Raw genomic sequence first — 26,352 nt, 5'->3', positions numbered from 1 at the left:
TCACCAAGTCGTGGGCACAATTCACCTACATGCCCGCGTATGCACCGTCTGACTGACCATGCACCCTCTGGGCCGTGCACTTGTCTCCCTCTCCTTAAGGTCCGGGGGTGCTCCGCTCGGGGCACCCGCATCGATGTTGTGCAGCTACAGCCTGCGCCGAGGCCGAGTTATGTTCAGAGCCCAAGGGTTGCCTGTGACACAGACCATACTGCATGCATGGGACACAAACCACACGAAGTATGTACATGCATCAATGTCTCAGTGCACAGGTGTCTGCAGACGAAAGTCCTGTATCATCGCACCTAGTGGGGCGTGGTGGGGAGGGGGCGCACACCACGGGGCTTGGCAGGATCATCGGCGACCCCTGCGTGCGAGGGGGTGGCGCCGACGCTGTCGGCGGCCTGCAGATTGGAGTCGTACGCGGGTGGCACATACTCGACGATATGGATGACCTGGGCGCCGGAATCGCGCTCCTGGACCGTGACGGGGAGGGGAGCGGGGGCAGAGACGCGAGCGTGCGGTTGCTCTGAGCTGAGGGACGCGCGCGGGGTCTTGAAGGTCGCCGGTGCGAACGGGTCGTTGACGGCGTGCATCGAGGGTCTGGTGTGGCGACTCGAGCGTGAGGCATTACCGCTGCTGCTTGTTTCCGTGGGCTGCGACGTGGGGCTCATGGGCGGGGGACTGGACGCGCCGGGGGCGGGATTGAGACCCAGCAAGCCGTCACCGTACCCGAAGTGTGCCGGCCCCTGTGAGCTTGGAGAGTAGAACGGCTGCGGGGTGGTCTCGCGTCCCTGGTCGGCTTCGAAGACTAGCTGTGCTGGCCTACTGCAGGAGAGATCAGCTGTGGACCGAGCAGGACAGATTGACGTACTGCCTCTTCTTGTAGGCGCGGAAGAGCGCCATCGCGACGAGGGCCGAGAGTGCTAGACCTACGAGGAGTGCGGCCGCCTGCGTCAGCTCCATCCAAAGGTCACACTCACAATGCCGCCGGCGATCGCTCCGACTGGGATACTGCTTCCCTTCTTGCCAGTCTCGACGACGGCCTTTGGCGTCGTGGTACTTCCGTCAGCCCTTCCAACCTGCCGAGTCGCGACGCACTTGGAAAAGAAGTACTGCACACTCCATACCTCAGCCAAACCTCCATAAGCCTTGTATTCCAGAACGTAGTTCACATTCGGATCAAGGACGGCCCATGAGAGGATGTACGCCGGGACATAGTATGCGGTGTTCCCCTGGTACGGGCCCACGGGGGGGTTAAACGGTGGAGGAGGCGTGAGGATCACCGTGTAGTTTGCAAAGCCCCAGCCGGTGGACCCCCAGAGCTCGACATATGATATGCCGCTGGGCAAGGCAAACCTGAGCGATGAGGTGGTGGTGGTGGCGTTCGTACGGATGACGGTGTACCCCGAGGGAGGGTAGGCGAACTTGGACACTGCAAGTGTGAGCTGCTGTAGTTGGGTCGGACGCCTAGAAAATATCTCTACTCACGCGTGTCGCCCTCGTTGGGAGTGTAGACCGCCCAATTTCCCGTCAGGTTCAGATCCTTGTTCGGATTCGTGCCGTCGACACTGTACGTGATCTTGCGTACCGGATCGGTAGGTGAGTCGGTGAGCACAGCGCTAGTGTCAGCGTCGGCCCTGGTGGGCGACTCACCCTTGGATTCCGGTCAGAATCATGATTTCACGCAGCACGACCCCTTCGTAAATAGCATTTAAGACCAGCGTCGCCGTGTGCAGCCCCCACTTGAGGTCGCGGGCCCACGCCACTTCCGACTCCCACCCGTAGCCTACGTTCTGGTTGTCGGTCGTGCTCCCGTCCGGGTTGACCGAAATGCCGTCAACGCGCCAGTCGAGGACGTCAAAGAACCCCGCCGATCCGAGCAGCGAAACGCCAGTGCCGACAAACTGGAAGGTGAGAGACGCACCCGACAGGGACGTGGCGTAGCTTGCCTGTCCGAGACCGAGCATGCCGGGTACGAAGGAGGAGGACGAAACGTTCGAGTACGTCATGTTCCATGTCTGGTTCGAGGGCCCAATAGCGGTCGGCGAGAGCTGGATGACGGGCGAGTTGATACCGAACACGTAGATGCCTTGGGTGGGCATCGGGAAAGTCGAGTTCTGTGAGACGGCGGGGGCGGGGGAGGAGGAGGACGAAGGGGATGCCGCGCGCACCTGGCCTGAGAGCATAGACGCGAGCAGCACTATCGCCGAGACGATCGTGAGGTACCGCATTGTGGTGTCTGTCGAGAAGGAAGTGAAGGACGAGAGACAAAGCGATGTGGTGGTTATCGACTTCTTGACAGTCTAACGCAGTGGCGACTTCCACTGGGCCGCGTTAGACATCCATGGCGGTCAAGGCGAATCTCCCAAAGAGCGAGGCGGTGCGGAATGAGATGGTTGAAAGATTGAAGACGGTCAGAGTGAGCACACCAAAGATGGTGGTGCGACCCTGCACGGGCCGAGTGGATGGAGGGATGAGGTACAGGCCCTGGATGCAAAGATGTGTGTGTGCAGGTGGACCGTCCGGCGCATCAGCAATCCCGACAGTTTGAGCGCCACACACAGGCCTTCACGGGCCCGCCACACTCAACCCCGCAGGTTAGCGTGGTCACCACCAAGGTATGGGTACTGCACGTACTGTGCACTGTCCGACCGGTGCATGAAACCTTTTTTTACCCATGGCATGCTCTTGGTGGCTCATTTGTACCCGCTTCCCTTGTGGTCGATGAAGGCTCGGGGCGCCGGCATCGATGCCGTCCCAGCACCGCCTTGTGCGGAGGCTGGGTGGCCGTCACGAGGCCCGAGTTGCTGGCACTTTCCGTTTAGGCCCCAAGGTCATGGCATTACTATTATTCCTGCCACTGCCGTGCGCAAGGTCGCCGTGAGTCTGGATCCCGACCAGTCGAGCGTCAACATACAGGAAGTGGACTGGTCTGTACTGCTGTGGTGACAGGGTGACATGTAATCCGCGAGAGGTCAAGTCCGCGAAGAATCAGGTCTGCGAGGGGTAAAGCCCTTTGCTTCGAACATAGCCGCCAATATATGCATCCAGGGCTCAGCGCACAGTCAAACCCAGCCCAAACGTCCTTCTTGTCTTGCAGTATCTAGTTCGGGGTGGTCGGAAGGGGGCGCACACCGCCCGGCTTGGCGGGGTCGTCGGTCACGTCTCCGCGGGTACTGCCGCTCGTCGTGGCGCGCAGGTTGTCGTCGTACGCGGGGGGGACGTATTCAACAATGTGGATGACCTGGGCGCCCGAGTCGCGCTCCTGCTCGGTGAGCGGGAGGGGGGCCGGCGCGGATCCGCGGTTACGATGCTCAGGCACGGCGGACGAGTTGCGCGGCGACTTGAAGGTGGCCGGGGCGAACGCGTCGTTGGTGACGTGCATCGAGGGGCCGGTGTGGCGGCTCGAGTGGCGCGACGCGCCGCCGCTGCTCGAGCTTGCGTCGTCGGTGCCGGCACGGCCTGAGCGCACAGGCGAAGCGGGCGAGACGGGGCTCATGTCCACTGCGCGGTTGGACGCGCTCGCGGCCGCGTTCAGACCCAGCACACCGTCCCCGTACCCCTGCATCTCTGACATCAGCGGGACGAGTTCTGGCCCCGGCGCACCTGGCGAGTGGTAGAATGGCTCCGGGCGAGCGTCGTGCGAGTGGTCGACTTCGAACACGGGCTGGGATGGCCTGGCGTGTGTCAGCTGTGCCACACAGGGTCGGTCGCCACACTGGCTTACTGCTTCTTCTTGTAGGACCGGAAGAGGGCGAGCGCGGCGAGCGCACACACGAATACGCCAGCGATGAACGCGCCGGCCTGATGTCAGCGGTTTCTTCACCACGGCTCGACTCACGATGCCGCCCGCCAACGCGGCGACGGACACGCCTGAGCTCTTGCCAGTGTCCACTGTCGGGCTCGTCTCACTTCCGTCAGCCCGCTCTATCGGTGGAGGCTCACTTGGCAAGGAAGTACTGGATATTGTACACCTCGCTCCACCCGCCGTATGACTGGAACTCGAGCACGTAGTCAACGTTGGGGTCGAGGATCGCCCAGGACAAGATGTACGCCGGCACATAGTAGGCTGTGTTGGCAGAGTATGTGATGACTGGGGGGTTTAATGGCGGGCTCGGCGTCAGGGTGACGGTGTAGTTTGCGAACCCCCAGCCCGTGGACTCCCAGACCTCGACGTACGCGGTGCGCTTGGGCAGCACGTAGTGTAGGGAGGCGGTCACGTTGGTTCGCAGTACGGTGTAGCCTGACGAGGGGAAGGCCTGGCGCGAGACTGGTCGGGGGTCAGTGAGCGAGCGAGACCGTGGTCCTCGCCTCGTGCCTGCGCTCCGCCGCCAAAGGTTACACCCGAGGTGTAACCCTTACTCACCGGCATCACCCTCGTTGGGCGTGTACACTTCCCATCTGCCGGTAGTGTTGAAGTGAGTGCTTGGTGACCTGACACCGTCGACGGCGGGCTCGATCTGGCGGAGCGTGTCGGTGGGCGAGTCGGTGAGTACAGCGCTGGGGCCGTGAGTGTTGCACCATGTGTGCGGGGAAGGCCACACCCAGCGGGTCAACTCACCCCTCGATACCCGTCAGCACCATAACCTCGTACAGCACGACCTTGTCATAGGTCGTCTGCACGACGAACGTGCAGGTATGCAGCCCCCAGGGCAAGTCGCGCACCCAGGCGACCTCAGCCTCCCACCCAAACCCGGCGTTCTGGTTGCTGCTGGCGCTGCCGTCTGGGTTATACGGGACGCCATCGACGCGCCAGTCGAACACGTCAAAGAAGCCTGCGCTGCCGAGCAGCGACACGCCAGTCCCGACAAACTGGAAGGTTAAGGTCGCGCCGCCGGTGCCCTGCAAACTTGTTACGTAGCTCGCCTGGCCGAGCGAGATCATGCCGGGCACGAAGGACGCCGCCGAGATGTTCGAGTAGCTCATGTTCCACGTCTGGGAGGGCGGGCCGAGCACCGTCGGCGTGAGCTGTATGTGCGGGCTGTTGATGCCAAAGACGTAGATGCCCTGTGGGGGCATCGGGATGCCGTTGGTCTGGGCCGCTAAGATCTTCGCGGGCGGTTCCAGGGAAGACGAGACGGAGACGGCGGGGGTGCCGGGGAGGGCATGACCGGTGGTGAGCAGGGGAGCGATCAGCACCGCGAGCGTCGCGAGGCCGTAGCGCATGTTGCTACTGTAGCGCTGGTGGTGTGAGAGGAGGCGAGGAAGGGAGAGCGACGAGAGGACGAGTTGTGGCCACTTGATGGTTGTGGTCGACTCGTGTCACTCAACCAAACTGTGGTCCAGATCAGATCTCTTTTTGGCGGTCGATGCGCGGCGTGCGAGAAGCTCGAGGCGGTGAGTGGCGCAACGACGTACGGCGTCAGTGCAGCGCTGCACAGGCCGGGCGCATAGGGCGTCGGTCTGTCGGCGTATGTTTCTGTGTCGGTGCACGGCGGCCTCGGGCCCCCACCGCCTCGGACTCTCGGCGCCGCCCCGTCGCGCCCGTCAATAAACGCACGGCCCGACGCGCGCCCCGTGCCCCGTGCCTTCACCACACCGAGATCAGCACTGCTCGTCAGTCAGGTCAGCGACCTGCACTGCTCTGCGCGCCCATCGACGAGGTATTATTCCCATTGGAGAGTATAATAGAGTAGAGGGTGGTCGCGAGGGTGGTCGCGCGGCGCGCGTGGTCAATAACACGTAGCTGCGCACCCGCGCGCGGCGCTCGCACTGCGGAATCAGCGGCACAACGACACGCCAGCGCTGCAGCGGCTAGTTCGGCGCGCTGGGGAGGGGGCGCACGCCGCCCGGCTTGATGGGGTCGTCTTCGAGCGTGCCCTCCATCGAGGTGGCAGTAGGCGCCGTGAGCGTCGCGGCCGGGCTGGCGATTGTCGTCCCGGTCGGGGTTGTGGCGCGCAGGCTGGCGTCGTACGGGGGGGGCACGTACTCGACAATGTGGATGACATGGGCGCCCGAGTCGCGCTCTTGCACAGTGACGGGCAGGGGGGCGTTCGCGCGGCGCAGAGGCAGGCTCAGCTCGGGCACGATGCTGAGTCGCGGCGACTTGAACGTCGTGCGCGACGAGCGCGGGCTGCTCGCGTCCCCTCCTGCGCCGGAGGAGGTCGCGTCGTCGCCCACACCGCCCTGGCTCGACCGGCGCGGCGACACGGGGCTGTGCGCGCGCACCGTCGAGCCCCCGAGCGACGTGGCCGTCGCGGACCCGAGACCCAGCTCGCCGTCGGCGTACCCCTGCATCTCTGACATCAGCCGGACGCGCTCGGAGGCCAGCGCACCTGGCGAGGTGGCATAGAAGGGCTCGGGGCGCGCGTCGTGCGCGCTTTCCACTTCGAACATCGGCTGGGTCACGCTGGCGTTATTAGCGGTGGACAGGTGCCATTGGGACGTACTTCTTCTTCTTGTATGACCGGTGGTAGGCGAAGCCGATAAGACCCGCAATTGCGAGGCCTACGACGAGCGCGCCGGCCTGCATCAGCTTTGCCGTGGAGGCGACTTACGATGCCACCTGCGAGCGCGCCGACCGACACGCCGCTGCTTGACCCTGTTCCACCGGTCGACGACGTGGTGCTGGTGTCCCCGTTAGCTGGGCAGCTCGCCGCACGCCGACCCGACCTACTTGGCAAGGAAGTACTGTACGTTGTAGATCTCTGCCGTGCCGCCGCCAAAGCACTTGTACTCGACCTGGTAGTCGACGGCAGGGTCGAGAATCGCCGACGAGAGGATGTACACCGGGACATAGTACGCCGTTTGGGCCGAGTACGTGATCACCGGCGGATTGAAGGGTGGCGACGGCGTGATAGTCACCGTGTAGTTGGCGAAGCCCCACCCGGTAGACCCCCAGACCTCGACATACGACGTTCGCTTGGGCAGCACAAAGTTGAATGACGCGCTGTTGTTGGTGCGCAGCACAGTGTACCCCGCCCACGGGAAGGCTTGACGCGTGACTGCGGGTGGACGTGAGTGAGGGAGTGACTGGGGCCGCCGAGAAGCAGCAGTAGCGGTGGGCTGAGCGGCGCCGGCTCTGCTCTGATAGCAACTCACCAACGTCGCCCTCGTTCGGCGAGTACACATCCCACTGGCCCGTGGTCTGGAAAAGCTTGTTGGGGCTGCCTGTGCCGTCGACTGCGGGGGTGATTTGGCGGAGCGGGTCGGTGGACGAGTCGGTGAGCGTGGCGCTGGGGTGGGGTGTCAGGACTATTTCTTCGGTCTCGGCTTCTCCTGCTCTCGCACTCTCCGCCATGTCCACTTCCTCGCTGTCTCTCTGCCCCGGCGCCTTCTGCTTCGTCCGTCTACCCCGCCACCCACCCCCGCTCCACCTCTGACTCACCCCTGAATGCCAGTGATCACCATCGCCTCCGAGATCATAATCTTGTCGTACGTCGTCGTGACCACCATCGAGACGTTGTGCAGCCCGTATGGGAGGTTACGCGCCCACGCGACCTCGGCGGCCCACGCAAAGCCCCAGTTGGTGGTCCCGCTCTCGGGGTTGTATGGCACGCCGTCGACGCGCCAGTCGAGCGCGTCAAACAGCCCCGCACTGCCGAGCAGGCTCAGGCCCGTCCCCACAAACTGCATGTGGACGGTCGCGCCGGCACTGCCCTGGAGGCTGGTGATGAAGCTCGCCTGCCCGAGCCCAATCATGCCCGGCACAAACTTGTCGTTGGTCACGTTCGTGAAGGACATGTTCCACGTCTGCGCGGGCGAGCCCAGCCCCGTCGGGCCGAGCTGCACGAGCGGACTCGTCACCCCGATCATGTAGATGCCCTGCGGGGGCATTGGGATGGTGTTTGTCTGTGCCGACGACGCGAGGAAGGGCGAGAGCGGCGCGGCGTCAGTCACGGCCACGGGGCTCGCGAGCACGCCGGCGCAAGGCACGAGAAGCGCCGCTACTGCGGCGGCGACGAGGCGCATGGTGCTTGCTTTTTTCGTGAGGGTGAGGAGGAGGAAGAGACAAAGAGGAAGAAAAGGGGGAAGGGCGAGGTATGTCGACTGCTGCTGCGGCTGCTGCCTGCTCGACTCACCTCATGACCGCCTGCTTTGTCGTTCGCTGGCGGCCGATGCGTGTGCGAGGAGGAAGCTCGAGGCAGTGGTTAGCGGCATGATGTACAGCCGACGGCCTGAGCAACCTGCTGCGCTGCACGGGCCGGACGGTGTGAGCGTCGAGCACTGAGCCTTGTCGCTGTTAATACTCGTGTAGAGCCGTCCTTGGCGTCAGCACATCGGCCTCTTAACGCCGCCACGGATAGTTAAGCACGGCCATCACGGCTCGCCAGCGCCCCGTGCCTTGTCACCGTCTCCGAGATTAGTACGGTTAGTCTAAGTCAGGCCACCACACACGCACACAAGTCATCTACTTGTACAACATTCTATGCACTCCTTATGCAATTGCCTACTGTCCGCCGGGGCTCGCCCCTGCGCTTGGGGCGCTCGCGTCGCCAGTACTCCCGTACAGCCGGACGCCGAGGCCGCTCGCGCTGCCGCCGCCGCTAGTCATCACAAGGCCCGAGTTCCCAGCGCTGCCGCCCGAGCTGTGGGCGCTCGTCCCGCTGTCCTTACGCGCGCCCCAGGCGTCGGAAGTCGTCCGGATCGGGCTCGCACCAGCCGAAAGCAGAGGGCGGCGCTCGCTCGTGGCCAATCCATCTTCGGCGTGGAAGCTCGCGTGCTGCCCAGCAGACCATGTGTCGGCGTGCCGCGGGCGACGGCGGCTCGAGTAAGTGCGCCGGGGCCGCGGGTGGTCGAGCGGCGACTCGGGCACTGGTGGCGCCGAGCCGTAAATCACCGACTGGATCATGATCGTCAGGTCGAAGAGGAGCGTCCCTCCGGATCCGAGCAGATAAGGCAGGGCCTTGAGCAGGTAGTGTGCGCCCTCGCCGGGTGGCGCCGGGCGGAACACGATCGACGCGACGTACGCCACGTTGCCTAAGAATGCAAAGATGAAGAGAAGGATCGAGAGGCCTTCGACGGATTTGCGCTGGAACTGTGGGGGGTGTCAGTGGGGGTGCGGTGGGGTGGGGTGGCGGTGCTGGCGCTCACATTCTTCCAGATCTGGGGCAGACGCGACGTCAGGTACAGCGTGGTACAGCACCACGCCGATATGCGTCCAATGACTTCTTTAAGATCCGGTTCCTCGTCCTTGGGTGGCGGCGGGGGAGGCGGGTCGCGCGGGTCCTCCGGGTCCTCGAACGTGACGAAAGTTCTCGGTCGGTAGCCAAGCACTGGCGGGTGCAAAGGCGCAGTGTGCCATGCCGAGACCGAGGACGCGGCCGACACTTGCTCTATCCGCTCCACGACGTGTCCCTCTCCACCACCACCGCGGGGGACGACCACACCAGGCACCGCCCCGCGCCAGAACAATAGCCCCAGCCCCATGAAGGCGACAGTGGCCGCCCTGCGCCCCGAGCCACGAGCACGCGCCTGGCTCCCGCTCCGATTCTGGCTGCGGCTGCCTACCCTGCGCCGGATCTCGAGGACGTGCGAGTCGCGTAGGTCGTCGAGTGTGTCGCTTTGCTCCAGCTCGTTCTGCGGCGTGGCCAGGCCAGTCGAGTTGCGCGTCAGAGTGCGGCCGCGCGGCTCGGCGAGCGCGCCAACGCTCTGCGTTAACCGCGCATGAGCCGCGTCCTCGTCCTCGTCATCGGTGCTGCTTGAATGTAACGACACCTCGCTCTGCGTGCTGTTTAATGCGGCTTGAGAGTCTGACCGAGGCGCTGGTACAGTAGCAGCATGGCGAGGGCGGGGGCGGTTGCTTGTTGACCTCCGGGCGTGGACGCGCTCCGCGGCACGCGCAACATCGAGCGCGGCAGCGTACAGCGCCTCTGCTGAGTCGGTCGTCGGGAGGCGGCTAAAGTCGCCCTGTGATGGGTCACGCGAAAGGGGCGGTCGTCCGCGCCTGGTGCCGCGCCCACTCGTCGGCCGTGTCAACGGTAAGCTGTTTGCGTGCGCGTGACCATGGACATGGCCGTACAACGGGGTTGGTGATGGTGGTCCGCCACCAGGTAATGTCGTGCTCCGGACATGGGACCGGTCGCGCTGGGCGGGTGGGGGAAGGATAAGCGAGGTGCGCGGTGAGGGGTGGGAGAGCGAGCTCTGCCTTGGCGTCGCTGCAGCAACTTTGGGCCTGTAGTGGAAGAACTGGCCGACAAGTGTGACGTCGACTACGCAGAAGTAGGCGGCAAGGTAGGTCTGGGCGTGTGAGCACGGCAACGTGGAATGACGCCGAAGACGCCGCGCCGTCTTGTCGCCGTCGGCACCGCCGAGACAACCTCGGGAGCCGTCCACTCCGACACCGCGGAACTCACCTGAAACGGCAGCTGGTCGGTGAGCACACAACCGATGAAATTTGTGAGATCGCCTATGATGGAGTCAGTGGCGCGCATCGCGATGATCGTCAGAACCGCCGATGGGGCGGCGGCGGGGCGGGTACACACCGAAGAGCCAGTTGACAAGGAACGGCAGGGACAGGCCATCGCACGACTTGAGCTGGTAGTTCTTGATCACCTGCCTGCGGGGAGTCAGCAAGCTCTGATAGCAGCGCACTCACGGGAGCTGGGCACAGAGCCAGAACCCGATGGACAGGAGGCCAAACCACTCTGCAAGAGCTTCGTCGCCGCCCATTGCGTGTGGGGGTGGGCGCGCTGGGACGGGAGAACCGGAGATGGAGCGGCGGCGGCTGGGGGTGATAAGAGTGGGGCGGCGGGGTCGGCGGCGAAAGTGATGGGTATCGTGGTCAGCGTTTCATCTGCGCGCCGACGGGGTGCAAGTGATCGCTGTCGAGGATGTCGGTGTCGTCGCTGTCCCTGCTGCTGCGCTCGACACTGAATGGAGCCAACGAATGGGGAGGGTGCAAAGTACAGGAATGCGATGGTCCAAAGGTCGTCGTGGCTTGGGCAACTCAACTGACGACTTGGCCGCGCCCCGCGCGCGTCGGGGCTGGCTGGGGCAGGCGAAGGAGGGCAACACCGGAATCAAATTTCCTAATCGCCGCACATTTCGCACCATATCGCTATTACGATTTGCCACGTGGCTGCACGGCGGGCAATTAAAAGACTATTACAAAAGTGGAAGCGGATAAGCGCGATAAGCGCGCAGAAGAGGGGTCAAGCCTCGCTTACAGTGCAAGTTTTGATGCGCGGCGCGGCGCTAGAAAAGTCAGCCAACGAGCGACAGGGGGGGAGCAGAGCAGATGAGGAGATGCTTGGCACGGAGCAGTGAGTTGCGCCAGTGACGCAGAGGCGCGCGGTGAGCCAGCCAGGTCGGTGCGGAGCAACTGACACTGATGGGTGGGGATCGCGGGGCCTCGGCCAAGGCTGCTGCCCATGCTCGACCCCACATCGCATCCGCGCATCAGCAGCGCCACCTCCGAGGCCGCGGTGCAGCGCTTGGCCGAGAGGCGTGGTGCAGAGGCGTCTGGCGCTGTGCGGGTTGTGGACTCGCCGCTGTCACCACTTACCGGCGGCTCGCCGGTCCGTCGGCCAGACCCGACAGGTTTTGCCGCGACACAGCAGACATAAGCAGCCAAAACCAAAACACATACCTTCCTCTGTCCACTCTGCCATTACACGACTCGCGACACACGGCCTACAATGGCACACACGCATGCTGACGAGCGCGCGCCGCTCGTCGCGCACACCAACGGGCGGAGCTACGCCGCTGTCGCTGCTGCCAGCTCTCCGGAGGAAGGAGAGGCGCGCCGCCCGCGGTCGCGGGGACACCACAACCTCGCCGGCCTGCCCGCCTGGCGCTTCCACATCGCCTGCCTCGCGATCTGGTCGGCGACCTTCCTCGCGGCCTTTGACGGCACGGTGGTCGCGACGCTCCTCTCGTCCATCGGCAGCTCGTTCAACGCGCTCAACCAGGCCAGCTGGCTCGGCACAGCATACCTCCTCTCTCTGTGCTCCTTTACCCCCGTGTATGGGCGGCTGTCGGACGCCCTGGGCCGCCGGAACGCGCTCCTCGTCGCCCTGGGGTCCTTCACCCTCGGCACTGCGGCGTGCGCCGTTGCGCCGAGCATGGGCTCCCTCATCGCTGCCCGCGTGCTCGCCGGCGTCGGCGGCGGCGGGCTGACTTCGGTCGGCTCGATCCTCCTTTCCGACCTCGTCGACATTAGACACCGTGGCCTGTATCAAGGCTACGCAAACGTACTGTTCGGCCTGGGTGCAAGTCTCGGTGGGCCAGTCGGTGGCTGGTGCGCCGACACGTTTGGCTGGCGCGCCGCATTCTCGGCCCAGGTCCCTCTCCTGGCTGCCAGTGTCGTCTCCATCCTGATCTTCGTGCCTTCCTCGCTCGGAGCTGGCGGCGACGACGACGCCTCGTGGTCCGACAAGCTCAAGAAGATCGACTACGCCGGGAGCACGTTCCTCGCTGCCGCTATCGGGTCGCTCCTCCTTGGCGTGAGCCTCAAGACCGCGGCGTCCAAGCCCGGAGGGGGCGAGTACGCGTGGTCGGACCCACTCGTCGTTGGCCTCCTCGTCGGGTCCCTCGTCCTCACTGGCATCTTCCTCGCCATTGAGGGCAAGTATGCTGCCGAGCCAGTCCTCCCCCTCAGCCTGCTCACACGCCGCACGCCGGCGAGCGTCGCTTTCGCGAACCTCACGATGGCGGCTTGCATCTTCTCCATGCTCTACAACGTGCCGCTCTTCTTCACCGCCGTGCGCCTGCAGAGCTCGAGCGTTGCTGGCGCCCACCTCTTACCCTACTCGGTCCTCATCGGCTTCGGATCCCTTGCGATAGGATACGCGATGCGCCGCACGGGCCGTTACTACCCCGCCATGATGTTCAGCGGCGTGCTCATCGTCATCAGCTGCGCGCTCATGCTCACGTGGACAACCGAGGTGCCAGAGTGGCTCACCTGGCTTGCGCCGACGCCTGCCGGATTTGGGTACGCCGGCGCTTTGACGAGCACGCTCGTGGCGATCATTGCCGAGGTGACCAAGAATGGGCGGAGCGAAATGTAAGCGAACAGGTCCGAGCCCTGCTGACCCTCAGCGCCGTCGCAACGTCCATGACCTATATGTTCCGCACTGTGGGACAGGTCCTCGGCGTTGCCCTATCCGCAGCCATCCTTCAGGCGACCCTCGAAACTGACCTGACGGCTCAGCTGTCAGACCGAGCGCTTGTCGACGCCATTCGCCACTCTACGACCATCATTCCTGGCCTGCCCAGCCACATCCGGCGCATCGCCGTCGACGCATATGCACACGGCTTGCACCGCGTCTGGGTCTTCAACCTTGGCCTGGCCCTCCTCACCCTCGCTATCATGTCGGTCGCGGACAACGAGCACATGCCCGAGTCTGCTGGCGGGGCACGAGACGAGGACGCGGACACCGAGGCTTAGACACCTCGGGACTGTGCGATTTGCGCTTGGCGGCGGGTATAGCGTGGGATTGCAGGCGCCGCCACCATATCATTAAGTGTTTGCGGCTCGCCTGGGCACTTGCGATCCGCGTGCAGGTGAGGGACCCCTGCACCGAACATCTTCGCTCTATCATCGCTCCGCCTAGTCGTGCCCGCGCAACCGTCTGCCCCGGTTGGCAGATATCCCGCAAAATGACGCCCTCGAGGCGATAGTTAGACTTCTAGATCTTTCGCAATATGTGTTTTGGAGACTACCTCTTGGCGATCCAGCTGAATCCAGCCCCGGAGGGCAACCGCCTCAGCCCCTGGCGCTCACCCCCACAGCAACAACGCGCATTGTCAAAAACATTTCGTGGCGGTGTAGCGCAAGAGCTCGCCAGGTACCGCCGCGGACTGACTTCTGACAGCTGAAGGTCAAAGCGCAATGTGTTGCCTCTCGCCAGGGCCGACCTAAATTCAAAGCACGCAATGGCACGATCCCCGTGAGGGCACTCGGTACAACAAGGCAGAGGACTTCGTTTGTTTGAGAGATCTCCGTCCCACAGACCACCTCGCAGCAGCCAGCATGGACCTCCACCCTCAACGTTCCGCTCCTTGTTGACACTTGCTTCTGATTTCCTGCCAACGAGCTCGCGGTGGGGAGATATATTAAGGTGGCCAAGGGGGCGGTGCCCATCTCTTCACACCTCACCCACCCCTGCATGCTGTCCACGACGATGGGAAGACCCCGGTATACCGCCATCACCCTGTTCGCGACTCAAGTCATGCTCACATTGCTGCTGGCAACGACCCTCTCCATTGACATGGCCCTCGCCGCAGGCGGCGGCGGCGTAGTTCCGATGCCCCAGCAGGCATTGTACGGAATTCCTGCCAATTCGCCCACTCTCCAATTCTACCCTCGCATTTTGGGACCCGCTTCGGTCGGTTGGAACATGACAAGCAGTGGTCTGACGCCGTCCACCTTCTATCCCAACGCCATTATGGTGGGAAACGTGGCCTATACGACTTCTCTCAACAGCAGCGCTGCAACCTTCCACGTCAGCTTTGTAGGGACCGCCATTTCGATCCTCGGCACTTCCGGAGACACTGACAATGTGGCTATCACATGCGACGGCAACCAATCTCCAGACCTCGACAGTTTAAATTCCTGGCAGGGTGAACTCGCCTGGGTTCGTGGTCTTTCTTGGGGCCTGCACTCGTGCGATATCGCCGTGCAGACGACTCGTGCACAAGTTGTTGTCACCGAACTCCTCATACTGACGGGAATCCCGGAGTGAGTAGGTTCTCATTGGAGTGGCCTGCAGTGGAATGCACTCACACATCCTCAGCGCTGTCTTGCGGAATGGCCCAGGTGGGGCAAGAACAAAAGTTCATGCCGTCCAACCCAACAAGATGTTAACTGCCGATTGGAGTAGTCATCAGGCAAATGGGTCGCCTTGGGAGGTCAATCAACCCTTCCAGGGTGGTCACGGTGAGTCTACGTGCGCGCAGGCCCTCAAGATACATGGGCCCCAAAAGCGCTCCTTGGAGGGTTCAGAAAGAATCTGCTTCTCCTTACAACTGGCTCCTACCGAGTGGCTCGCTGACACTAGGTCTCCCTTTAAACCAGAGGAACAAGGATCGTTCCCAGCTGCGCCCGACTATTACTATGTTCTGCGTACCAACACCTCTGGGTCCTCGGTGACGTACAAGGTGCCCCCGCGAACCTCCTTCATAGAGTTGTGGGGAACGGCCGGGTGGGGCTTTGCAAACTACACCGTCACGTTCACGCCTACGCCTCCCTTCAGTCCCCCGAATGGGCCTTACGTCCCATTTTCTCCTTATTACAGCCCAAATCAAGTCTTAAGCTTTACCGTTCTGGACCCGAGCATCACCTACAGTCTTCGCGTCGACACAGTCTCGGATGGGACCATGGAAGTCTATGCTGTCCAGTACTTCACCGACAAGTGGGTGGAAAGCGAGTCAGGCGGGTGTCTGGCTGACGGAGTACAGTGGAACAACGGTTTCAACTCATAGCGGTGGTACATCAACTGGCATCAGTGTCGGTGCACTTGCAGGCGGCATTGTGAGTGGTAGCCCCGGATAGTGCTGAGTGCCACCAAGGTTGGTGGCCTGCTAGGGGGCGCCGCCATCTGCGCGGTGATCGGCTTGGTTGTCTTTAATCAATACAAGCGGAGAAAGTGAGTACGATAGACCTCACTTAGAGCCAGCTGACCGGGCTTGCAGCAAACCGGTTTCAGCGGGCCGGTTCATCGTCGACCACCCCGAGGTCGACCCCTTCCCCCAGGCAGAACCTGCCCCTGGTACGCTCACTTTTCGCCGCGACCACGAAGAGCTGGTCCCGCTGATGCCACACCCAGACATGACTCAACGCGAGTCTGTCATGACATCGGTCACAGGCGTGCGGCCCTTGAGTCCGACGTCCCCGCTCGACTCACGTGGTGGAATGCTCGGTGTACCGACGGAGGAGATGCTGAGCTCGAGCGGCAGCGGAGGGCGCACGAGCCGGGGGTACTCGCTCCACGTCTCCAACCAAGACAGCTCTACCGCCGAGTCGGGCTTCACCAAGTCGGCGCGCGGGCTGCCAGCCCTGCCCCAGCAGCAAGCGGGCACGTCCGCCCCCGCGCCACTTCCAATCGCTCTCCCGCTTCAAACCTTGCAGGAGCGCGACTCGGGCGCGAACATCATCATCCAGTATGTCCAGCCCCCCGCCCCACCCGTCCAGCAGCAGCACTATGCCGGCCCCGTCGAGCACGTTCCGCCAGCGTACGACCACGCGCGTGCTCCCGGCAACAACACGGGTCTCTGACCGTGGTCTGCGTAGCATGACGGGTGTTGTCAAGCCCCTGTTGTGGCGGTGAACCTGCCGCCGCAACCGTAGTCGAGAGTTCGAAGACTGGACAGATTTGCCATACGCTGTAGCTATGTCAGGTGCAACCATGCGTGCCGGGCCACTTGTGGTGGCCTGGGCTTTGTTCCTCAGCTTTGTGCGTGACTTCTTGCCCCCTGAAGCCAGCCGTGAAGGTGTAAACAGTTAAATGGCGACCGAGCGCCCAGCCCAGCTCTTTGCCCCTCCTCTCCCTCGACACCTCGAACGACGACGACGACGGCCCATGATCGTCCGAAGACGCCGCGCGGCAGCGCTACTGCAGCTCCTAGGTACCTGCTTCGTCGCAGTGCAACCGGCTGCGTCGGCGAGCGTGGCGCATGGTCACTCCCTCTCCACGCGCGACAACAGCGGCATCCCGATCCCCCAGCAGGTCATCTACAGCCTGCCAGTCAACTCGCTCATCGTGCGGTTCTCGCCCCCCGCCACAGGGTTGACGGGGAGCGCGTGGAACTTGACGTACTCTGAAACTCCCACCAGTGGCAACTTCACGCCCGGCGCCATCGGGGTCGGACAGCCGCGGTACGCTGCGACCACGAGCGCCGTCGGGGGATCGTCGTACACGACCGTCGCTGTGGAGTTTGTCGGCACGGGGATCGCGCTCGTCGGGACTGGGAGTCCGGCAGACCACACGACGTGGCAGTGCGACGCGTTGAACAGCAGCAACACGGACCGGGTCGGCACGTACTGGCTCTCCGAGCTCGCGTATGCGCGCAATCTCGACTGGGGGCTCCACTCGTGCGTGTTCAACATCTTCTCCACGGCGCAGACTACCGTCCAAGAGGTGTTACTGCTCACCGGTATGCAGGGGTGAGTGGGCGCTCTTGCGTGGGGGTGACGCTCACCGTGCAGTGGACTGCTCGTGAACGGCCATGGTGGGGGCAAGATTGGCCTCTTCGCTGTCGACAGTAGCGGCAAGGCGAACCCAGCTTTTAAGGGGTCACAGCCGTTAGACACGCCGTGGGCGGTCTACACTCCGAACCAAAGCGCCTCAGGTACGTATGCACGTTGCGCGATGGGCTCGTGAGACGCACAAATGCGTATCCAAACATGGCTCTCTCGTTGACGTTTGCCGGTCAGCTGCGAGCATGTTCCCAGCTGGTGGCTATTCGGTCCTCCGCGCCGAGTCTCGGGTCCCCTACACGACGTTTCTCCAAGTCGACGTTCCACCCGGCGCATCGTTTGTCGAGCTGTACGGCTCGATTGGGGCCGGGTTCGCAGACTACACGATCACGATCACCCCCGCGCCGCCGTTCAACCCCCCCGCCACGACGCGGTACTCTGCCAACTCACCCTACTACGCCCCGTGGCAGATTCTGGGCTTTGCCGTGCTCGACCCGGGCGTAAGCTATACCCTCCGACTTGAGTCGTCGACCAACGGCTGGCTCGAGATCTACAACATCGCGTACCTGACCGCCCAGTAAGCACTTGAAGGGTGCCCCGACTCAGCCGTCTAACGCGACCCACCCAGTGAAACCTCCAGCCTTGTTAACGTTCAAGCTGGCAGCAGCAACGGCGTGCCCGTCGGGGGACTAGCGGGTGCAATTGTGAGTTCTTGACTAGATATACCGCGAGCCAACGCCCCAGGTCGTCACCTTTCTGTTCGGTATCGCCATCGGAGTCGCGGGTAATGTCGGTTTTAGGGAGTACAATAAAAGACGGTCAGCGGCGCCATACAGTAGGTGACAATGACAGTATTGACATTCGTCAGTCAACGGCACGAAGAAAGTGGTCTCAGCGACACCGTGATAGAGAACGCTCCGTCGAATGTTGACCCAAACACCACCTCCGCCACATCACCATGTACGTTCCATCGTGCCCGAAGACTCGCGCTCGCTTGCTCACACTTCATTCCAGTGACGTCGGACACGAACATCGAAGGCACTAACTCCAACACTGTCAATGAGCAGCCCAGCAGTAGCACCGGTACACCCGTCGACGGACATGCGGCCGTCACGGCAGTCAACGACCTAGCGAGTGGCTCGCCAGGTAGCGAAGCACCTCCGAAGGGCGTGGAACGTCCCACGTCCTGGCTGCAGGACCAGAACAGAGACCCGTCAAACGTCGACGCCGATCCCCTCCCTTCCAAAGTGGTCCCCCCTGCCGCCCGTGTACCAGGCCTTCGCCATCGCCCACTTCCCTCTCCGCCCGTCCCGCCGCCGCCCACCATCGCCATCCAGGCAGTGGACTCGGAGACGCTGCTTGAGATGGGACCGCCGCCGGTCGTCGAGCACGGCCCTCCTGCCTACGATCACTCACGTGCCCCGGCGATGATGACCACGAGGGAAGGCAAGCTATAGTACTTACGTTCCCCGTGGGGGTGCGCATCGCGCCACAGGTGGCGCCGGCACGTTGCTCGGCGAGTGGAGGCAGGGGGACATTTCAGCTTTGTTATTGTAGGCGCTTGGACCATAACACGTTCAGTGTCCGTGAGAAGTATGACTCGAGGTGGTCAGAGCACTCACTGGCCTCTACGCGTTGCCGCAATGTCCTCAAGCGACACCGAGGCTAGTCAAGTATGCACGTTGGGAAGTCGCCTCAGCACGCATGGGGCGTCAGCGGGACAGACACCGCCCCATCTCACTTGGGTTCGGTCCGAGGAACGAGGGGACGGCCACCTCGGTTCGGTGCGGCTGCTCTACTTGGTGGCGGGTCACGCGGCGATCAGGCGTTTGTGGCGGTGTCGAGCTATGCTTCTCGCGATCAGCCACGTCCGGTCGAGCCTGGTGGCATGTCTCCGTCTCGTCGGCACGCGGCAGGCTACCGCTGCCTGACGCCTTGCTTGGTTCCAGTCGAGCTCGGTTCAGCTGGTTCCTGGATTCTGTACACGCTCCTCGCAGGATTTCCGCTCACGGGCCGCAAGTCTGGTGGTGCAGAGGTGAGGGTTATAAACAACATTGCCAGCGGCGAGCTACTTGGTCCTCACCTTCTCTCGACAGAGCCTTTGCCACTACTGCATCACCGCCATGGCCGCTCGCCGAAGACGCCGACCAGCAGCTGCCACCTTCGCGCGGCTGGCAGCCTCCTCCCTTCTGCTCGGCCTGAACACCGTCGCTGCCGCCTCGGTGCCGCACGCGCTCACGGCGCGCGACATCCCCGTTCCCCAACAAGCAATCTACACCCTCCCCGTCAGCTCGCCCGTCGTGCGCTTCTCGCCCAGAAACCTCGGCACGCCGGACATCGCGTGGAGCCTCACGTTCCCCGCGAGCCTGAACAGCAACAGCACGTCTGGCCCACTCGGTCTCGGAGAAGCGGCGTGCTCCACCTCGCTTGGGAACAGGAGCGCCAACATCGACATCCAGTTCGTCGGCACGGGCATCAGCATCATCGGCGTCGGCGGGCCCAACGACATTGTCGTGTGGGGATGCGACACGTCGTCCTCGGCCGCGTCGACCATGGGCCTCACCTCGACCATGTTCGCGCCGCCCACCCTGGCCGGGGGGTCCGCCGTGCCCCCCTCCACGACGGCGACGCCCATGGTCATGACGATGAACGGCATACCCATGACCATGGCGTCCGTGGGCCCCAATCTCGGAACGACATCGCTGGGAGAACTCGCGTTCGCGCGCAATCTCGCCTGGGGCCTGCACTCGTGTTCGCTGAGCGTCGTGTCGACCAGTCCCCAGATCACGGTCCTCGAGGTGCTAATTACGACCGGCGTGCAGGGGTGAGTTGCCGAGCGAGCGGAGCGGTGTCGATTAAGTAGGGCCTGTGCTCACGCGCACGCGCACGGCAGCGGGCTGTTGGTAGACGGCCATAGCACCTCCAAGAACAGGGTCTTTGCCGTCGACGCAACCGGCATGGCGTCCAGTAGTTTCATGAGCGCAGACGGACAACCATGGGAGGTTTACACGCCACAGCAGCAACCGGTGTCAGGTGGGTCTGTGCAAGCATCTCTGAGCCTGGTAGCGGCACGTTGCTGCAGGCCCTCACTCGAACGTCCACAACTGACTACTCTGTTTCCCTGCTACAGAGGACTGGTTGGCATTCCAACCTCCTCAAGGCTACAAGGTCCTGCGCTCCAAGGTGAAAGGACAGTTTCTGCACTTCAAAATCCCGGCTGGGACGACGTTTTTCGAGATTTACGGCTCGATCGGCTTTGGTTTCTCAGACTACACGCTCACCATCTCGCCCGTGCCCCCATTCAACCCGGGAGCCAGTTACACCGCCAACTCACCATACTATGCCCCATGGCAGTTATTGGGATTCGCCGTGCTTGACCCCAATGTATCAGATTACATGATCATGATTGAAGTCAGCTCGAATGCCTGGATCGAAATCTACGGCGTTGAGTACATGACCGACCAGTAAGTGCCTGCCTCTCTCCATCTCTGCCATTACCTGCCTGACTGACTCGCACCAGCAGCACACCCTCCAACGGTACCAACAGTACCACGCACACCACCTCAATCAGCGCACCTCATGCTGCGTCGGTAGAGGCAGGCACCATCCGCCTGCATGCCGGCGAGCTCGCCGGAGTGATCGTGAGTATCTCTGCTTCTGCCGTGATCATGGTCCAACCACCTCCAGGTCGGTACCTTCGTCGGGGCTGTAGCGCTCTGCGTAGCTGTCGGTTGGTTCCTCTTCGGCCGGTACAAGAAGCAGTGAGTATGCAGTCAAGTTGGTCCCTGTGGCAGTTAGTGACCTCCGCTTGCAGACCGCCGCCCGCCTCGCCGTTCATGGTCGACACGCAACACGCACACTCTGACCCCAACCTTGTGCCGTACCACAACTCGCGCACGACGCTCGACCTCGGCACGACCAACGTGACCAACACGACGGGGCACACCAGCCTGCTGGGCAATACGAGCGACCAAGCGCGGGACTCGATGGTGACCCCGACTATCGCGACGCTCGACACGCGCGCGCAGAGCAACGCCTCGGCGGTGGATACGCGCCAGCAGCAGCAGCAGCAGCAGCAGCTGGTGGACGCGACGAGCGAGGCGACGAGCTCGCGCGACAGCACGGGCCACAAGAGCTGGGAGCAGCGCCGCTCGTCCTCGCTGCTCCACGTGCAGAATGAGACGGGGTCGGGGTACGGCGCGGAGCTGATCGTCCCCCGCGCCCGCAGGCCGCTGCCTGTCCCCGAGGTGCGCGTACGTTCCGGCAGCGCGGCGCCCCCGCCGCTGCCCATCCCCATCCAGGAGGTTGACTCGGGCGCGAATGTCATCCTCGAGTTTGGACGCCCACCGGTCGTCGAGCGCGTGCCCCCCGCTTACGACCCGTCCCGCCCGCGCGGGAACAACGCGCGCAACAGCCAGAGCACGTTGTAGTCCATCGGTAGCGTGGGTGGCAGCGGCGTTCGGTGCAGATGGCTTGAAGAAGCAGCGCTGTGGGTGCGGTCGAATATGCCGAGTGTGCGCTTGCGTTCTGGAAGAGATCTGGCGCGTCGGTCTCTCTCATGTTAATACTCTCTTCACTTTCTAGCACACCCACGAGAAGCTTACTGGAGCGTGAGGAGTCCACCAAATGGGTCAGATTGTGTCGCTCATGTAGGTCTGTCAGCGACCATCGGCATAACTGCAGCGAGTCAGCGTTCGTCAACTGCTATGTGTTCTTCACTCACGACCATCATCCTTCACTGCACTCCCGAGACACTGCTCCTCCGCATTCCAACGAGCCGGTATCGTTCGCTCAGCTGCTCCATTCGCCACCGACCTCGGCGCTCCAGAGTCTGTGCTGCGTTGGTTGCTTGCTGCTGTCGTTGACCAGTCTCGCTGGTACGAGCATTACGCTGCATCGTCAACGCCATTGTATTCACCATGCACCACCCACCACCCTTCCCACACAACCTGATACCTCGGCCGGGCAGGAGCACACGATTGGCCCCCGCGTCGTCGCCGCACAACCGCCACACACGCACGCACTTCCATCGGCGGTGCCACATTGTCACATATCACATGCGTGTGATCGTTTGCTTCCTTACTTCCCGCCCCGTGCCTCCTCGTCCCGCAGCATACCATGCAACGTGCGTGCGTTCACACGCGTGCTGCTTGCGCTCCGGCGGCGGATCCGTGGGCCAGAACCAGGTCAGGTCAGAGCGAGTGCGTGCGTGCGCACTCACTCGCTCGCTCACTAACTCACTCATGCACCACACCACGCAGACCTAGCGTGCGCCACTGGCCTGCCCCGCCGTGCAGCATGTGCGGTCGCCGCTCCGCTCAATCCAGCCCGGTTGCCCCGCTCATAGCCCTTGCCTTGCCTAGCCTTGCCTTGTCCTCCTTGTTACGGCCGCTGCCACAGGCCGACCGACCGACCGATCGTGACCGAGGCACCGCGCTACGCTAGCTGTTGCTGGCTGGCCTTGTTGGGCATCGTAGGTTTGCGGTAACTCGCCCTAGGTCAGGTCCAGATTCAGATTCCAATAAAGTGCCCAGCCACGCGCACCTCAAAGCAGGTCAACAAAAAAAAAACCACTGAAAAACATCCCGGCGTCTCCGAAATTAAACAAGAAAACTCGCTACTCGAAACACCTCGACCTGGACAACATGTCTCAGTCCAAAACAAATAAACAGAGAGCACATGTCACACACTAATGCATACTGCCCACTTAGCCTACAAAGTCTCCTTGGCTGGGGCCCGCAACGACCCTCAGCAAATGCTCCTCCCCGCGATCCACGCGATCCACGCAGTCTTCTAGAACGCCATTTCGCCAAGCCTCATGTTTAGAGCGCAAAGGCGCCGATCGCAGCCAGCGCAGCGGTAAGGGTAATTGCGAAGGACGCGACCGCACGTGGCGAGGCGGCACTGCCGGCATTGGCACCGACAGCGGCGTTGGAAGCCGATGCGACGACGGACGAGGTGCGAGTGACCACGATGGGGCCCTGGCTTGTGGCAGTCACGACGACAACCGACTGGGAGGAGGGAGTGGCAGCCGCGTTGCCAGCGTCGCCAGGAGCGGCGGGCGAGCCAGCCGCAGGAGAGGGCGAGGCGGCGCCGCCGTTGTTGGAGCCTGAGCCGGCATCAGAGCCAGCAGCGCTCGACGAGCTGGACGGAGACGCCGGGTTTTCCGAACCCGAACCCGAGCCAGCGCTGCCGGAACCGTTCGAGTCCGAACCGTTCGAGTTCGAGCCGCTCGAGCCAGAGTTGGACGAGCCGCCGCCGTTGGAGCCCGAAGCACCCGAAGCATTGGGGTTGGGCGGGTTGCCAGCGTTGGTGGTCTGCGGAACGGGGGCAGGAGGGTCGGGGGTCGTGTTGTCGTTGTTCGGGTCGTGGCTGCTGCTGGGGGCCGCGCCGGAGCCAGACAGACACGAAGAGTCCGAGCTGGGCTGCACGGGCACGCCCTGGATGTAGCCGATCTTGCCGTTGGCGTCGGTGACCTGGAAGATGAGGGAGCCCTGGCTGGGCTGGGCAGTCACCTGCCAGCTGGTGCTACCGCCCGAGAGGTTTTCGATCGTCGTGATGACCTTGGTGCCGACGTACATGCCGCCCCAGCCGATCTCGAGCTCGACGTTGCCCTGGGCGGTGTAAGCACAAGAATGTGAATGTGTGCGCCGAACACGAAGATTCGGCGTGGCCGACGGGGCGTCACAGTGTGACACAAATAGAAGCTCGCAGCAGGCACGGTGTGACAAGCCAACGGCGAGCGGAGCCTAGCGCACAGCTTCGGAGTGCACGGACACGGCGCTCCGACACCATCACTCGGGGAGAAAAGACACTCACCGTGGTACCAGTCCACGAAACGGTCGCCTGGCCGCACTGAACGACATTGGTAGCGGAGACGGTGATGTTGTTCACTGGGCGGGGGTGAGCGGGGCTGCGGGTACGGTGGGTGGCGAGGTGGTCACCAAGGGCGGAGGGGCGCAGAGGCTAGCACGCCGAGAGAACACTGGGCATGCTAATGGGCATCCAGTCTCATGTTGTCGCACAACATTGCTCCTTGCAGCCCGGCGACTGCGCATGTGCAGCCACCGCCAGCACTAGCAGTTGGGCTAACGCCGCGACGTCTTCCCTGCCTGCCTTCCTTACTGCCTTGCCTCCCGCTTGCACCGTCACCACCACTACAGTACACTGTACTCACCATAGGAGCCAGCAAGCACACCGTTACGCTCCACGATAGCATTGTGCGAACCAGCCGCGTTGACCGACGAGAGGGCGAGACCAGCCGCCAGAGTCTTGACCAAAAGCGACATGATTAAGAGGAAAGTAATGGAGGGGGGAAGGGGAGAGGAGGAGGAGAGCGTCGCCGGGACGTTTGTTGATGGTGTCGAAGTGGAATGAGTGCTCTGTGCGCCTGGCAACAGAGATGAGTGGAAAGGTGGATGGATGGATGTGAAGAGAAGAAGAAAGGACAAAGTCAAAAGCGCGGAGGGGCGGCGACGGGGTGGATGGGAATGGCGAGTGATTTCTTGTTGCTGCGTCGCTCGCGCTGCTGCCCCTGAATCCATGATGATAATGTGCCAGCCATCTCAAAAATCAACCTCCCACCCTGCACCAAGCAGCCACCATTCCTTTCACAGCCAGTCTTGGCTCGGCGTTAGCAGAAGGCGCGTCGGCGCTACCACAATGCATTGCACAGTCGCCGAGAGCTTAACGCGACGGGGACTGGCGGGGCAGCAGCTGATATGCCGTGGTTGTGAGGGAAGCCGCGCAGCGAGCGTGACTTTGGGCATTCCTTCTCTGGATTCACATTTATAGCATGACGACGACGTCATGGCAACCGTAGCCAGGGTGATGATAATAGGCGCGTTTCAAGTGAAGACGCGCGCCTACCCGCTCCACAAGCCTAAATTCGCGCCTACCTTGCTCCCCCAACCCCCATGTAGTCGTCGTCGCAATCTCGCTCTGTCCCCTCCATCGGCATATGTCGGCCAGCACCGAGCTGGGACCTATGTTAGTTAATTTGCCTTGCTCCCTTTCCTTGGAACGTCTCCCCCAACAGTTAAACTCACTCCCGCGATCATGCCCACCCCCCAGGTCCACCCCACCACCATTGACCATGCACCACGCTCCAAGAGATATCACTGCCCACTGCCCACTCACTCACCATTGCCCACCGCCCTTGTTGTCTTCTATCCTCCGATCAAACTTAATGAAGGGCATGCAAAACTACACTCCCAGCGATCCCAGCAACACCCGCGTTGAAACCACATATGTAGGCACCGGAACGAACTGACGATCGCAAGGGCAGGCAGACGAAACGCAGGGCAATGTGGGGGTCTAGTTTTGATGATTGCTGCTTGCTTGCTCCTCAATGCTCCTCAAAAACTCCGCACGTACCACACTACTACTGCTGCTTTGCCCCTTTGATTTCTTGGCGAGAATCCAAAATACGGTGCCTCATCGGGCTCCTTCTGCTGCCTGTGCGACTGATTTTCTGACTATCTGACCGACCGAGGTAGGCCAGAAGGAGACGCCTGGAGCGATGGGAGGAGCAAGTGATCGCCGCAGCGGCGCGCCGTGGCACTCAGGCACCCTCGTTCGAGCAAGTGCCACTTCCGCCTCCTGGCCGTTCCGTCCCTCGCCTCACCTCACCTCGACGAGTCACGCACGCCCCGGCCCTCCGCGTCGCCCTTGTCACGAGGGAACTGAAGGGGGCGTGAGTCGCATGGTCCGCAGCGGCAGCGTCTGCCAACGCCACATGCCTGGCCTGCCGCGCGCCATCGTGGGAGGCAGCAGGCATGCGGCGTGCCACGGTCCTGGCCTAAAAGGGCAACGCCGACGGAAGTCGTACCCCCATGGTGTGTGGGAAGGGTTTACGCCGCGGGGGATCTGGCTCTCCCTCGATTAGACAGGGTGCCACATGGATGATGTGGACGCGTAGCACGTAATTTTACGAACACATCCAAAGTGCACACTTTGTCGACTACTTGTCAATAATACCTTGTGCGGATGGCGGAGTTGGCAGCTTTCGGAAGTGGCTGATGTCGACAGTTGGGCGTCGGGTGGCGAAAGTGAGTTGACTCGGAGCGATGGACTGCTTACCCGTAGTGCACTCACCGTCGGATGAGGAACTGCGCGGAACAGGTCGAGTGAAAGAACGGGATGATAACGAGAAAGGAGCCCACCTCCGAGTTTCCCAAGTGGACGACAATTTAATCGTGGCGGCAATGTGATTCCGAGTGATGGCTAGGCAAACGCGGCTGATCGGAGGTGAGTACACTCGACAGATCTCG

At 62.7% G+C, this 26,352-nt stretch overlaps 7 protein-coding genes across 8 annotated transcripts; 2 read left to right on the top strand and 5 right to left on the bottom strand.

Annotated features, from left to right (window-relative positions):
• Window positions 1-302: 302 nt before the first annotated feature.
• On the bottom strand, window positions 303-2,231 carry LOC62_06G007900 (uncharacterized protein; the record flags this gene model as incomplete). The annotated part of the gene is made up of 7 exons (XM_062774419.1): window positions 303-825; window positions 872-948; window positions 981-1,059; window positions 1,099-1,432; window positions 1,489-1,619; window positions 1,654-2,117; window positions 2,172-2,231. The coding sequence occupies 7 exons, from the start codon at window positions 2,229-2,231 to the stop codon at window positions 303-305; spliced, it is 1,668 nt and encodes a 555-aa protein (XP_062630403.1).
• An 872-nt stretch (window positions 2,232-3,103) lies between these two features.
• On the bottom strand, window positions 3,104-5,166 carry LOC62_06G007899 (uncharacterized protein; the record flags this gene model as incomplete). The annotated part of the gene is made up of 6 exons (XM_062774418.1): window positions 3,104-3,677; window positions 3,728-3,804; window positions 3,842-3,911; window positions 3,946-4,270; window positions 4,367-4,500; window positions 4,562-5,166. 6 exons carry the CDS (start codon window positions 5,164-5,166, stop codon window positions 3,104-3,106), a joined length of 1,785 nt encoding a protein of 594 aa, XP_062630402.1.
• Window positions 5,167-5,754: 588 nt separating this feature from the next.
• LOC62_06G007898 (uncharacterized protein) lies at window positions 5,755-7,911 on the bottom strand (the record flags this gene model as incomplete). Its single annotated transcript, XM_062774417.1, has 7 exons — window positions 5,755-6,239; window positions 6,276-6,349; window positions 6,390-6,466; window positions 6,498-6,567; window positions 6,617-6,944; window positions 7,042-7,175; window positions 7,328-7,911. 7 exons carry the CDS (start codon window positions 7,909-7,911, stop codon window positions 5,755-5,757), a joined length of 1,752 nt encoding a protein of 583 aa, XP_062630401.1.
• A 415-nt stretch (window positions 7,912-8,326) lies between these two features.
• Window positions 8,327-10,835, bottom strand: PQLC2 (Lysosomal amino acid transporter 1). The gene is made up of 5 exons (XM_062774416.1): window positions 10,538-10,835; window positions 10,425-10,498; window positions 10,296-10,348; window positions 9,034-10,179; window positions 8,327-8,977 (listed from the first exon to the last, which is right to left on the bottom strand). Exons 1-5 carry the CDS (start codon window positions 10,609-10,611, stop codon window positions 8,390-8,392), a joined length of 1,935 nt encoding a protein of 644 aa, XP_062630400.1. The 5' UTR covers window positions 10,612-10,835; the 3' UTR covers window positions 8,327-8,389.
• Window positions 10,836-11,529: 694 nt separating this feature from the next.
• Window positions 11,530-17,661, top strand: fnx1_0 (the record flags this gene model as incomplete). 2 transcript variants are annotated; one of them, XM_062774414.1, is made up of 11 exons in its annotated part: window positions 14,331-14,396; window positions 14,505-14,623; window positions 14,679-14,831; window positions 14,943-15,296; window positions 15,343-15,415; window positions 15,454-15,530; window positions 15,577-15,751; window positions 16,013-16,116; window positions 16,589-17,047; window positions 17,090-17,112; window positions 17,336-17,661. In XM_062774414.1, 11 exons carry the CDS (start codon window positions 14,331-14,333, stop codon window positions 17,659-17,661), a joined length of 1,929 nt encoding a protein of 642 aa, XP_062630398.1. The 2 variants fall into 2 exon arrangements, with proteins under 2 accessions (XP_062630399.1, XP_062630398.1); XM_062774415.1 differs by lacking the exons at window positions 14,505-14,623; window positions 14,679-14,831; window positions 14,943-15,296; ... (5 more) ...; window positions 17,090-17,112; window positions 17,336-17,661 and adding an exon at window positions 11,530-12,946 and having other exon boundaries at window positions 12,982-14,366.
• A 1,542-nt stretch (window positions 17,662-19,203) lies between these two features.
• LOC62_06G007895 (uncharacterized protein) lies at window positions 19,204-21,510 on the top strand (the record flags this gene model as incomplete). The annotated part of the gene is made up of 6 exons (XM_062774413.1): window positions 19,204-19,904; window positions 19,998-20,113; window positions 20,211-20,544; window positions 20,601-20,721; window positions 20,768-20,841; window positions 20,895-21,510. 6 exons carry the CDS (start codon window positions 19,204-19,206, stop codon window positions 21,508-21,510), a joined length of 1,962 nt encoding a protein of 653 aa, XP_062630397.1.
• Window positions 21,511-22,756: 1,246 nt separating this feature from the next.
• Window positions 22,757-24,547, bottom strand: LOC62_06G007894 (uncharacterized protein). Its single transcript, XM_062774412.1, has 3 exons — window positions 24,258-24,547; window positions 23,900-23,973; window positions 22,757-23,694 (listed from the first exon to the last, which is right to left on the bottom strand). The coding sequence occupies exons 1-3, from the start codon at window positions 24,367-24,369 to the stop codon at window positions 22,903-22,905; spliced, it is 978 nt and encodes a 325-aa protein (XP_062630396.1). The 5' UTR covers window positions 24,370-24,547; the 3' UTR covers window positions 22,757-22,902.
• Window positions 24,548-26,352: the final 1,805 nt, after the last annotated feature.

This window comes from Vanrija pseudolonga, chromosome 6 (genome assembly GCF_020906515.1).
Source record: "Vanrija pseudolonga chromosome 6, complete sequence".
Taxonomy (NCBI): Eukaryota; Fungi; Basidiomycota; class Tremellomycetes; order Trichosporonales; family Trichosporonaceae; genus Vanrija; species Vanrija pseudolonga.
Note: the sequence above shows the minus strand (reverse complement) of the source record. Positions and strands in the feature narration are given on the sequence as shown.